The 12,503-nt window shown below is 44.8% G+C and overlaps 1 protein-coding gene across 1 annotated transcript in view; it reads left to right on the top strand.

Annotated features, from left to right (window-relative positions):
* Positions 1-1,450: 1,450 nt before the first annotated feature.
* The window catches only part of SECISBP2 (SECIS binding protein 2), a gene marked incomplete at both ends in the record, with an annotated part of 29,948 nt that continues 18,895 nt past the window's right edge, over positions 1,451-12,503 (top strand). Inside the window, 5 exons of the mRNA XM_080709032.1 lie at positions 1,451-1,486; positions 3,299-3,447; positions 5,379-5,628; positions 5,880-6,021; positions 7,583-7,788. Coding sequence (XP_080565158.1) covers positions 1,451-1,486; positions 3,299-3,447; positions 5,379-5,628; positions 5,880-6,021; positions 7,583-7,788 — 783 coding nt within the window. The remainder of the gene's footprint in view (positions 1,487-3,298; positions 3,448-5,378; positions 5,629-5,879; positions 6,022-7,582; positions 7,789-12,503) is intronic.

The raw sequence follows: 12,503 nt of genomic DNA, 5'->3' as shown, positions 1-12,503 counted from the left end.
GTGATTTTAAAAGTTCAGCAGCACTGTAAGCATCTTCATGCCATGTATCTTGGATTTGTTTAAGTTGCCACTTTAACTGCTAGGAACATAATTGAGTTCAGTGCAGACACGTCTTAACTATGCTAGAAAACATTTTAAGAAAGTGGCTAGTAAACTTACATACTTCTGCTTATTAGGGATCTTTACACTTAGTGAACATAATCCTAGCTGAGGGGGGTGACAGCTACCCTTCACTCTCAAGCACCGATTCCTGTCAGCCTAGGCTTGGGTGTGAATAGTAAAATACCAAAATGTTACAAGAAAAAAGTTTCTGATCATCTACATTCCTGTTAAAATTAGAGTTAGCCGGGCCCACTTGTAATCCCAGTACTTGGGAGGGGGAGACAGGAGGAGGATTATGGTTCTAGGCCAGTCTCAGGAACTTCAGTGCTGTGTTCATTTTACATAAACATGCTCCAAGCAAATCTGGTTTCCAACGTGAAATTATTGGTGGTGTCTCTTCCAAGCATAACTTTATTTTTACTTTTGTGGTACTGGGGATGGGAACCACCTACCTCCAAGCTGCACCCCCAGCCCTATTTTATTTAGTTTGAAACAGGGTCTCACCAAATTGCAAAGAGCCTCAAGTAGCTGAGGCTGTCTTTGAACCGCGATCTCCTGTCTCAGCCTCCCAAATGCTGGGATTACAAGTGTGCACCCCCACGCCCAGCTTGCCGTGTGTGTGTGTGTGTGTGTGTGTGTGTGTGTGTGTGTGTGTGTGTGTGCGCGCGCGCGCGCGCGCGCGCCCATGGTGCTGAGGATTGGAGCCAGGGGGCATTCTACCTCTGAGCTACACCCCCAGCCCTATTTTTTTTTTTTTTTTTTTTTTTTTGTGAAACAAGAGTCTCCCTAAGTCTCACTAACTTTAGGCAACCTTTTGTGTTACATAAATTTGCACTTCCCAAAGCCTCCAGAGTCTCTTGAAATCTGCAGGCTTCCTGAAAGCCTTCCTGTAATGCAGACCACCCAGACAGAGTGAAGCCTTTACCCTTCCTACAGACTTCACTTTGCATCTCTTTACCTTGTCCCAGCACATTTTTAATGTCCAACACTTGTTAAAATAGCAATTTTGAGTTCCTATTTGCTCGCAAACTAGAATTCTTTGGACACCGACCAACAGGTGACTTTCCGCGTCTGTAGGCTTCTTAGAAGGTACACACCCCTCCCCTTAGGCCGTCCGCCTCGAGGGATTCTTGGGAAATGCTGTCTGGGGTCGGAGGTCTTTGTAGGGCGCCCTGCCCAGGGAGCCCTCCCAGCGCCCCAGGGGCCGGCCGGGATCGGCCGGAAGCAGGGGCGGTTCCGGCGCGCCGAGATGACGCGCTTCCAGGAGCCCCCCCCCAGGGCGGAAGCGCCGCGTAGTAGGCAGGCCGCCTAGGGCCTCGCTGCGCGCCCGCGCCCCGAGCCGCCCGCCATGGCGTCGGAGGGGCGGCGGGAGCCGGAAGGCCGGGTGAGGGCGCCGGGGGCGGCGGGGAGGGCCTGCCGGCAGCCCCGCAAGACAGCGACGCCGGGAGGGCCGGGCTGGCGGGCGGTCCTGGGTTGCCCGGGCGGCGCAGACAGACCCCGGCCATGAAATTCTTGGTACTTGGGAGGCGGAGGTGGGAGGATCGCTGGTTCTAGGGCCTCCGTGACTTAGACGCTGTCTCGGAATAAAACAAAATAGCGCCCGGGGCATGGCTCGGAGGTAGAACGCCCTGGCTTCAGTCCCCAGTATCTCCCCCCAAAAAACTTAGTCTAAAAGTAAATATCCTAACACTTCAGAACAAAAGCTCTAGTTTACATTCCAAGGACTTGTGACAGTAGGATAATATTTGTAGCAAATAAAATCGTGCATTTATCTTTTAAATAAAGCATTGGGAAGAAATTGTTAGCCAAGGAATTCTTTATTATGCAGAAGTTTTTGTTGTTGTGTTTTGTGATACTGGGGGTTGAACTCCGGAGCGCTTTTTCATTGGGCTGTATCTTGAGCCCTTTTAAAAATTTTGAGACAGTCTTGGTAAGTTGCCCGGGCTGGCCTCAAACTTTCAGTTCTTCCTGCCTCAGCCTTGCAGAGTCACCGAAATTACAGGTGCACACCATGGCTCAGTCTTGTCAAAGTTTTTTGTTTTTGTTGTTTGTGATACCGGGGACTGAACCCAGGACATCTACATATGAGCCGCACCCCCCCACCCCCAGTCCATATGTATATACCCATCCATTTGTTTAGGTTTTCTTAGATTTCGGTCATCACTTTTATAGTTTTTGAATATATAGGTCTTGAGCTTATTTTGGCAAATAAATCCATTACTAAGTATGTAGTCGTTTTGGATACTATTTTATTCTCTGTACTATATATACATCTGTGTATATATATATAAGTATAAATGAACAATATGTGTATAAGTATACATACACATAAGTATACATACATGTGTACACACTTTTATTGGTGCATTGTAGACTCACATCACAATGTAGTTAAGAGTGATAAAGACATACTTGCACACAGCACATGGTGAGTGTCCCTGCTCCACCCCCACTCCACCCTTCCCCACACATAATATTGACATTGTCCAGCCCTTTTTATGTTTTGCTTTGAAACAGTCTCACTAGGTTGCCGAGTCTTGCTAAATTGCTGAGGGTGTGTGTGTGTGTGTGTGTGTGTGTGTGTGTGTGTGTTACTAGGGATTGAACCCAGGTGTATTGTACCTCTGAGCTACACCCCCAGCCCTTTTTTTTTAAGTGTGTGTGTGTGTGTGTGTTACTGGGGGTAGAACTCCGGGGCTTTCTACCTCCAGGCTATACTCCCAGACCTATTTTATACTTTATTTGGAAACAGGGTCGCAATAAGTTGCTCACTAAGTAGCTGAGGCTGGCTTCAAACTGTTTGAACCTCCTGACTCAGCCTCCCAAGTGCTGGGATTACAAGGGTGCAGCCATCACTCCCGGCTTTTATTATTGTTTTGAAATAGGGTTCACTATGTTGATGAAAGTCTCACTAGTTGCTGAGGCTGGCCGTGAACCTGCTATCCTCCTGTCTCAACCTCCCTAGTCCTGGAATTACAAATGTGCACCACCACACCCGCCTCCTGAACGTGGTCTTGAACCTGCAATCCTCCTTTCTCAGCCTCCCAAATGCTGGGATTATAGGCACGCACCACTGTGCCCTATGAGGCACACATTTTAAAACATTTAGCTTTGGGGTTGTTTTAGGGTGTGTATCAGTTCTAGTGCATTTTGGTTGATCCTAGATGTAGCCAATATCCCCCTTTTTTGTCTACAGGGTAACATCAAGTTATCAGCAGATGTCAAACCATTTGTCCCCAAGTTTGCTGGGCTCAATGTGGCTTGGTCTGAGTCCTCGGCTGCCTGTGCCTTCCCTAGCTGTTCAGCCACTTACTGTCCATTTGTGCAAGAACCACCGGTGACTGAGTATGTATTTTCTAAACATCTTGCTTATCTAGGGTTTGTTTTTCTTACTGAATGGTGATTCGACTTTCAAATGTGTCCATTTACCACATTAGAGTCCTGCAGGTGGCGAAGGAATGTGCTGCAGCCACGAAGGGTCTGCGCAGTAGCGTAGCTCAACTATACGCCGGGCCAGAAAGTGGAGCTTTAACTCTGCCTTTCTTCTTCCACGCTCAGTCTGTTGTTTAAGGCCAGGAAGGGTGGTGCTGACTGCACTGCACTTACGAACAAGCTCAGTCTCAGGGTTATTTGCTCTTACTCTAAAGCCTCTCACATGTCTGGGAGCGTCAGGTGTAGCTCGGTAGTAGAGTGCTTGCACAGCGCCCTGGGTTCAGTCACCCGCCCTGCCAAGGAAGAAAAACATCACAGATGTAATGGAAGATGCGATGGCAAGGATGGAGGCGAGGGAAGAGGCAAATAGGTGGCATGCTCTTCCTCCTAAAGGGTCAAAGTTTTCAAACCTTACTCAGTAAAGGAGTGAGGGTGAGCAGCCATAGCCACCTCTGTGTGAATCTTTTTTCCCTGTAACTTTTGGCTTTTGTTTTTAACCATTTTGCTTTGTATCCATCTTACAGAGATTGATTTTTACAAATTTGGGGTTTAAAATAAAATCCTTTCTATCAAGATTCATTCTCTTAATATTTACCAAATGTTTTCTACTTTAGAAAAATAAGTTATCTTTAACATAATTGTGTAGATTTATTTGTAGTTTTTTTTTTTTTTTTTTTTTTTGGTGCTGGGAATTGAACTTAGGGACGTTTTACCTTTGAGCTGCACTCCCAATCCTATTTTTTTATTCTTTAGTTTGAAACAGGGTCTCACTAAAGTTGCTGAGAGCCTCACTAAATAGCTGAGGCTGGCTTTGAACCTGTGCGATCCTCCTGTCTCAGCCTTCCAAGCGCGGGGATGACAAGCGTGCCCGCCGCGCCCGGCTTGTAGCTCTGTTTCTAAGGTGTGCATCAGCTCTACTGTTTTGTGCTCTTTATGGTTCACACCGCTTTCCTTTTTTTGTGTGTGTGCTTATGTAGAGATTGAAAAGCTCATACTGTACATGAATATAAATTCCAGGATTATATTTTATGTTTTCAAGAATGAATAAGAAAATCATTTGAGTTGTCTAAAGTATTTAGGAAGTATTGAAAGGTTTTTGACCAAAGTTAAAGTCCTACCTTGATGGTCTAGGATTGGTTTTTGGTGGTTGTGTTAGGGTTCTCCAGAGAGAGCAAGAGAATGAGCATTTCTGGCTCTGGCTGAGCGGTAGAACTGTTACTGCGTTGGCAGGAATTCATTGAGCATTTTCAGCGTCTTGCAATAGACTGGACATTGAGGAATCACCCTTGGTGTGTTTAAGTCCCAGCCATCCACTTAGTATAGGACTGACCCTGGCATAACAGTATGTAACAGCTGAGCTTTATGTTGTGTACATTCGAAGGCTAAGTACCGCAGCTGCAATATTTAGGCTGCTGTGTAGGAAGCGGGGAATGTTTGGTTGTGCTTTGAAAAGGCTCATTGTTAGAACTCTTGCATTCTAGTTAGGTTTTTGTTTATTTTTTGTGGTACTGGGGATTGAACCCAGGGGCATTCTACCTTCGAGCTACACCCCCAGCTATTTTTTAATCTGTTTTGAGACAAAGTCTCACTAAGTAATTGAGGGCTTCCCAAGTAGCCGAGGCTGGCCGCAAACCTGCAATCCTCTTGTCTCAGCCTCCCAAGAACTGGAATTATAAGCGAGCGCCACCACGCCTGGCTCTTATTTGGATTTTTTATTCGGGATATTCAGATACAAAAGTGAATGACCTCAAAGATCTTAAATATTGAAATGTTTAGTTTGTTACAACATCTTAAGCTCCTTGCTTTGTATTATAAGAATCTATAGCAGAAATTATACTTCTTAGACAGAAAACGTATGTCGAAGATACAGGCTTTGGAGCGTCACTGTGTCCACCCCAGTACCTGTCTCCTGAGAGAACTCTCCACTCGTATGCGTATTCTCCGCATACCCTGGAGTCTGCACAGCATGCGTGCTCAGCGCCTGCCTCACAGTATGACTGCCATCAGCCCGGTCGTTACCGACAGTTTCAGGCGGAGAAGTTCCAGAACGAGCATGCGTACACTCTCCCACGAGAGGTGAAAGCAGCGCCTAAGGTCAGGAAATGCCGCGGATGGTTTTATTTTTGAGTTGGTTGCTTTAGCGCCTGCACTGGAAAGACTTGGTATGTTTTTGCATGTTCTTTAAGCACTACTTGTCTCTTTTGTGTTATATTTAATTTGTAAAAAATGATCCAGTCTAACTTTTTAAAAATGATGGGATTATTAATACTTGCTAATTTGCTGTTTTAAACCTTTATTTTGTGGTGGTAGTTCTCTTATTTCATATTTTTTAATCTCTCCAGCAGAAAAAAACATACAATGAGAAAAAAGCACTTCAAGAGCAAAAGTTTAAGAGCAGAAGGGCTGACGGAGCTGCGCCGCCTGAGGTGGAGTCAGCCCAGGGGGCCTGCCAGCCGCCCTCGCATGTCGAGTGTGATGGGGGTCCAGGTAAGAGGAGCGGGCTCTCAAGCTGGGCGTGGCAGTGCACCCCAGGACTCGGGAGGCTGAGACGGAGGATCGCGTTCCCAGACAGCCTCAGCTACTTAGTGAGACCCTGTTGCAAAATAAAGAATAAAGAATAGGGCAGGGGTGGAGCTTAGAGGTAGAATGCCCCTGGGTTCCATCCCCAGTACCACAAAAAAAAAAAAAAAAAATTAGGAGCAAACTCTCTATTGCATTACCCTGCCCTTATCTACCCCAAGACAACATGGTTTCTTTGGGCTTTTCATTGTACTGCTCTGAGAAAGGAGACTGGAGCCAGACAGAGCTGAAGGCATTGACTTTCTATGTGGTTCTGGAAGTCTCTCTCAGAAAGGGTTTACAGTGTGGTGTGTGCACTGTGAACTCAGAAGGGGCCTGAACCTCTCAGGATCTTAGTTTACACATGGAGATGCTGTCTGAGATCACATGGCAAGAAGGTAGTGACCACATACTTCAAAAGGTGCCCTTAGTAAACACACATCAAAACCATCTCCTTTGTACTGTGTTTGACCATGTTCATTTCTGAAATAGCTTCTCTGGTATTCTGATGGGAGACTTTTAATAGGCAGGAGAGTTTTTGGTTGAAATCTGTCTTCAATATATTTTTATTTGTGCCACAAGTCACGTTTACTCTGGGCTTGCAAATTTCTGTTCCAGCCTGACAGTTGAGTGTGGTGGCACATGCCACTAATCCCAGCACTTGGGAGGCTGAGACAGCAGGTTCACAAGTTTAAGGACAGCCTCAGCAATATAGTGAAGCTTTCAGCAACCTAGCAAGATCCTGTTTGAAAATAAAAAATAAAGCCAGGCATAGTAGCATATGCCTGTAATCCTAGTACTTAGGAGGCCAAGACAGGATTCCCGGTTTGCAGCCAGCCTCAGAAACTTAGTGAGGCTCTCTGCAACTTAGTGGGACCCTGTTTCCAAATAAAATTGGGCAGAGAATGTACCTTGGAAGTAGAATGCCCTTGTGTCCCATCCCCAGTACCACACAAAAAATAAACTAAGATAAAAATTAAAAGGTCTGGGGTATAGTTTGGAGGTCGAATGTCCCTGGGTTCAATCCCCAGTACTATAGAAATTTTTTAAACTATTTTATTAGCTTTTCAATTATTTTCAGCTCTTTCATTAGCTTTTTCTGCATGATCACCCAACAAGAGTGGCCGATGCTTCTGATCCTTTGTGCTTTGTACCGCTACAGATATATTTGCACCAAGCTGGGTGTGGTTGTGCATGCCGGTACTCTTAGTACTTGAGAAGCTAAGGCAGGAAGATCGCAGGTTTGAAGCCAGTCTTGACAACCTAATGAGACCCAGTTTTCCTCCGTGTAGTCCCGAGGGGGAATGTCCCTGAGTTCAGTCCCAGCACCACAAAAGAAAATTTTTCCAACCCCAGCAGGGTTAGGATGTTTTGTCAACCACCCAGTGCATCGATGCCCGTAGACTTTCTACTCTGAAAGTGAAGCTTGGGCACGAGGCCTCAAACTGTGTCTGGATATTCACCCCCACTCTTTGTTCTGTAATTACAGATGGTTATCATAAACGAACAGACCGGAAACCCAGAGTCATCACAAAAAGTGCATCTACCTCCACTCCAGAATTTGAACTTAGCAGGTTGGATTTCCCTGAACTGCAGGGTTCACAAAACCGTGACATGTCAGAGATGCCAAAGCAGCTCAGGTGGGGACCGTTCCACTCTGCCTCTGCCAGTGCGTCTGTGGCATCGGTGTCAGAGGTGAGCTGAGCATGTCTGTCTGTCCATCTGCCCACTCCCACTCTGTCCTTCAGTGCGTACCTTTTCATTTCTGTCACTTCAGACACTGTGCGTTGGGTCCTGATGAGGGCGTGAAGTCTGGGTCACTGAGGGGAAGCCTTTCACTCTGCATTTAATTAACTTCCTCTGTTAGTGCAGTAAGGTTGTGACACCTTGCGTAGCGCCCTTGGAAAAAGTCACAGTGGGGCATGGCGTCACACGCCTATGATCCAAGTACTTGGGAGGCTGAGACAGGAGGATTGCAGGTTCAAGGGTAGCCTTAGCAGTTTAGTGAGGCCCTCAGCAACTTTAATTTTTTATTTGTTTTTATTTACTTTTTTTGTGTGGTACTGGGGGTGGAACCCAGAGGCTTTCTACTTCCGAGCTATACTCCCAGACCCATTTTATATTTTATTTGGAAACAGGGTCTCACTAAGTTGCTTAGAGCCTCACTAAGTAGCTGAGGCCGGCTTCAAACCTGTGCGATCCTCCTGTCTCAGCCTCCCAAGCGCGGGGTTTACAAGCATGCGCCACCACGCCTGGCAACTCACTCTCACACACACTCCCCCCCCCCTCTCTCTCTCTTTAATTATATATATTTTTTTATTTGGAAACAGGGTCTCTTAAACCAGCACATCTGGCTTCGAACCTGTGCGATCCTCCTGTCTCTGCCTCCCAAGCGCGGGGATTACAAGTGTGCGCCACCATGCCTGGCAACTTTAATTTTTTAATTTTTCAAAATAAAATAGGATTGGGAGTGTAGCCCAGTGGTAATACACCTGTAGGTTCAAGTCCCATTATTGCAAAAAAAAAAAAAATCTTACTAATACTTGTTTATATCTGGTGACTAAAAGGTATTACAGTGCCTCCAAAGGAAAAGATTCTGGCAAAGTCTATTATTTAGACCACCTCTAATATTGCAATCCAAAAGTATTTTCTCAGTATAGAAAAAAAGACTTAAAATAATGAAAGAGTAATATTTAAAGCTGGGTGTGGTGGCACATGCTTGTCATCCCAGCATTTGGGAAACTGAGACTGGAGGATCGCGGTTCGCCGACAGCCTCAGCTACTTAGTGAGGCCCTCTGCGACACAGTGAGACCTGGTTTCAAAATAAAGAATAAAAAATAGGGCAGGGGGTGTAGCTCGGAGGTCGAATGCCCCTGGGTTCCATCCCCAGACCCACACACACACAAAAAAAGAAAGAATAATATTTAAAACTTCATTCGGTGACTTCTGAAATTTCCAGTCTTTATAGCTACACTTCTGGGGTTTATGTGTTTTTGTGTGTTTATGGTACTGGTAATTGAACTCAGGAGCATTCTACTTCTGAACCACACTCCCAGTCCTATTTTATTTTTTAATTTTGAAACAGGGTTTCACTAAGTTACAGTGGGCCTAAGTTGCTGAGGCTGGTTGTGATTTTGTGATCTTCCTGTCTCGGCCTCCCAAGTACTGGGATTATAGTCGTGTCCCACTGCATTTGGCTCACTTCTGTCTTATATTTTGAAAGATAAAGCAGATTCAGCCAAAGTTATTATGATAGGTGCTTTCAGTTTGTTGCTTTATAATTTTAAATTACATTTGACCTTAGGTCTTAAGGTTTTAGTCTTCAAAACTCAGGCATTTTTCTCACATGGGTTGATTTTTGACTTCCAGGAGAAAATGGTATTGGGTTAGTGATCCCTCAGATGGCTCTGACAAGGTCTCACTGAAGGGAGAGATGGAGTACAAACCAGTCTAAAAAGAAGGAAGAAAGATAAAACAGCTCAAGCATTCGTGAATGAGGAAGGATTTGCATGTGTGCCCTCAACTTCTCCTGGGTACTGCCCCAAAGCCCAGGGTTCTATGGTGGTTTAGACCAGATCGCACGTGATCATGTCGCCTTTCCCCCACATGGACGCCTGTCCTGTTACAGCACCGCCTTCTTCTGCCAAACAAACAGGCAGATCACAGTTCACCCAGCAGAGGAGTGGCTGCCTGTGAGCGCCACGTGTGACAGTACCGGCGGTGTGGCAGGCACTCAAGAGTGCTGGGGATGTGATACACCCTCTCTGGGAGGATAAGCATTGCAGCAGACAGGGACGTTCATCGTTTATGGAAGACTTACATACTGATTGCCTTAATATACTGAATTAGGTGCATTTTTTTTTTCTTCTAAGAGAAATGTTTTTTCCTGATTATATCCGTAGTGTCAGTAAATGACTTAAACATATTAACAAAGAAAATATAATTGTCTCAAATTGTACAACCAAAAGAAAATCTATGCTTTGCACTTAGTGTGTGTGTGTGTGTGTGTGTCTGTCTGTCTGTCTGTCTCTCTCTCTCTGTCTCTCTCTCTCTCTCTCTCTCTCTCTTTTATTTATAGGAATATAGCGGAGATACAGTTCCTCTCATTTTGGGATTATGTGTATGGTCTTAATTTTAAAAACCTTTTAAAATGGCAGTTTTCCATTTTTATGAGAAAATCTCATTAAGTATTTTCTGAAATAACTCTTGCATGGGGTCAGTCCTGTTGAAAAGTTTAATTTACTTAACCTTTTTTGCATGATAAGCCATTTCTATCTTTTACTGGCCTTAGCACAAAGTTATATTTAGTAAAAGAGCAGCCATGTTTTCTGTTTTGTTTTCTTTTTGCAGCGCTAGGGATCAATCATAGACATTCTACCACTGACCTATAGCCCCAGCTCCATGCTGGCTTTCTAATAGTCTTACTTTTTATATTACCAGCTTTAAGAAGTGATGAAATGGCAAATGGGTACATCTGTGATGCATATGAACTGTAAAAATTATTTCGAGCTAGGCGTGTAGGCGCGAGCAGGATCCCAGGCTGTCCTCAGCATGCAAACATAAGCATATTCATTTCTCGGGTACTTGCTGAGATTTAAGTTTACCCACATACGCCGGGCGTGGGAGGCAGAGACAGGAGGATCGCGCTTGGGAGGCAGAGACAGGAGGATCGCGCAGGTTCGAAGTCAGCTGCGCTGGCTTAAGAGACCCTGTTTCCAAATAAAAATATAAACAGGTCTGGGAGTGTAGCCCGGAGGTTCAAGGGCTTCCAGGAACCCCAGTACCACCAAAAAAAATAAATAAATGAATGAATTTACCCACATACTTTTACCTCTGGTGCTGTGGGACACTTGTGGCATCTTTGAACATTTTCACACACGGCTGTACCCATGTGCTTGTACACGCTGTAGGCTTCGGTTTCTTGTGGATGTTTAGCTGGAATGTTTTGGACCAAACTGGGCTGATGGCTGATGTCTTTAACATTTAGAGGGGAGTACTCCAGCTTTAAGGACTGTGGAAGACTAGGCATGGTGGTACAGGCCTGCTCCAGTAAGTCCCAGCTACTAGCAATCCAGGAGGCACAAGGGTCACACGTTTGAGGCCAGCCTCAGCCAATTAATGAGAACCTGTCTCAAAAAATGGAAAGGGTGGGAATTACAGCTCAGTGGTAGAGTGCTTCCCTAGGTTCAATCACCAGTGCTGCGGGGGGGCGGGGGTAATGGAGGAAGATGTGTGTTGGCCTGGAAGTGTATTTCTATAGTATATTAAGTCTGCTTAAAAGTTGCACATTATTATGAGTAGCGTTATCCCATTTTGGGATCCATATAAAAAACGATAGATAAAGAAGTAGAGGAATTTTACCCAGGTTGTGGACAGTGGGTGGTTTTTCCTCTCTAGGAAGTGAGATGTGGTAGAAAGTAATGTAACTTTTCATATTAAGTACTTTTTTTTTTTTTTGTACTAAGGATTGAACCCAGGAGCATTCTGCCTCCAAGCTGTAACCAGGCCTTTTTTTTTTGTAATTTTTATTTTGAAGTAGGGTTTCACTGCCAGGCATGGGGATTGTTTAGCAAGGCCTTCCTCAACTTAGTGAAATCTTGTTTCAAAATAAAAAATAAAATAAGGCTGACAGTGTAGCTCAGAGGTGGAAGGCACCTGGATTCAATTCCTAGAACCAAAAAAGAAAAGGAGGGAGGGAGGGAGGGTGAGTCATGCTCAGTTGCTGAGGCTGGCATCAAACCTGTGATCCTTCTGTCTCGGCCTTCCAGATACTGGGATTGTGGTATATGTGCCACCACACCCAGCTTATACTTGGACTCTTTATTTTATTTTTTCGGAACTGAGGATTAAACCACGGCTGTCTTCCTCCGAGCTACACTCTCAGCCCAATTTTTTATTCTTTATTTGGAAACAGTCTCACTAAGTTGCAGAGGGCCTTACTCAGTAGCTGAGGCTGGCTGCAAACCTGTTACCCTCCTGTCTCAGCCTCCCAAGTACTGAGATTACAAGCATGCATCACCATGCCCAGCTACTTGGACAGTTTAATTCGCTTGTATTTGCAGATTTTAAGAATGGCAAGAGAAACTATATTTAAAAATTAAATTACTAATTTTAACTTTTTTAAGTTGGACAAATTTTTTTCTTTTTTTGTGGTAGTGGGGGTGGAGCTTGGACATTCTACCCCTGAGCTATACCCCCACCTCTATTATTTATTTATTTATTTTAATTATTTTTTTTTATTTTTTTTGCAGGTTTGGGGATGGAACCTAGGGACATTTGACCTCCGAGCTACACCCCCTGCCCTATTTTTTATTCTTTATTTGAAACAGGGTCTCACTAAATTGCAAAGGGCCTCACTAAGTAGCTGAGGCTGTCCGCGAACCGCGATCCTCCTGTCTCAGCCTCCCAA

The sequence above is a fragment of the Muscardinus avellanarius genome, assembly GCF_963383645.1.
Source record: "Muscardinus avellanarius genome assembly, chromosome: 13".
NCBI lineage: Eukaryota > Metazoa > Chordata > Mammalia > Rodentia > Gliridae > Muscardinus > Muscardinus avellanarius.
The sequence above is the reverse complement of the archived record's forward strand: the minus strand, read 5'-3'. Positions and strand labels throughout refer to the sequence as shown.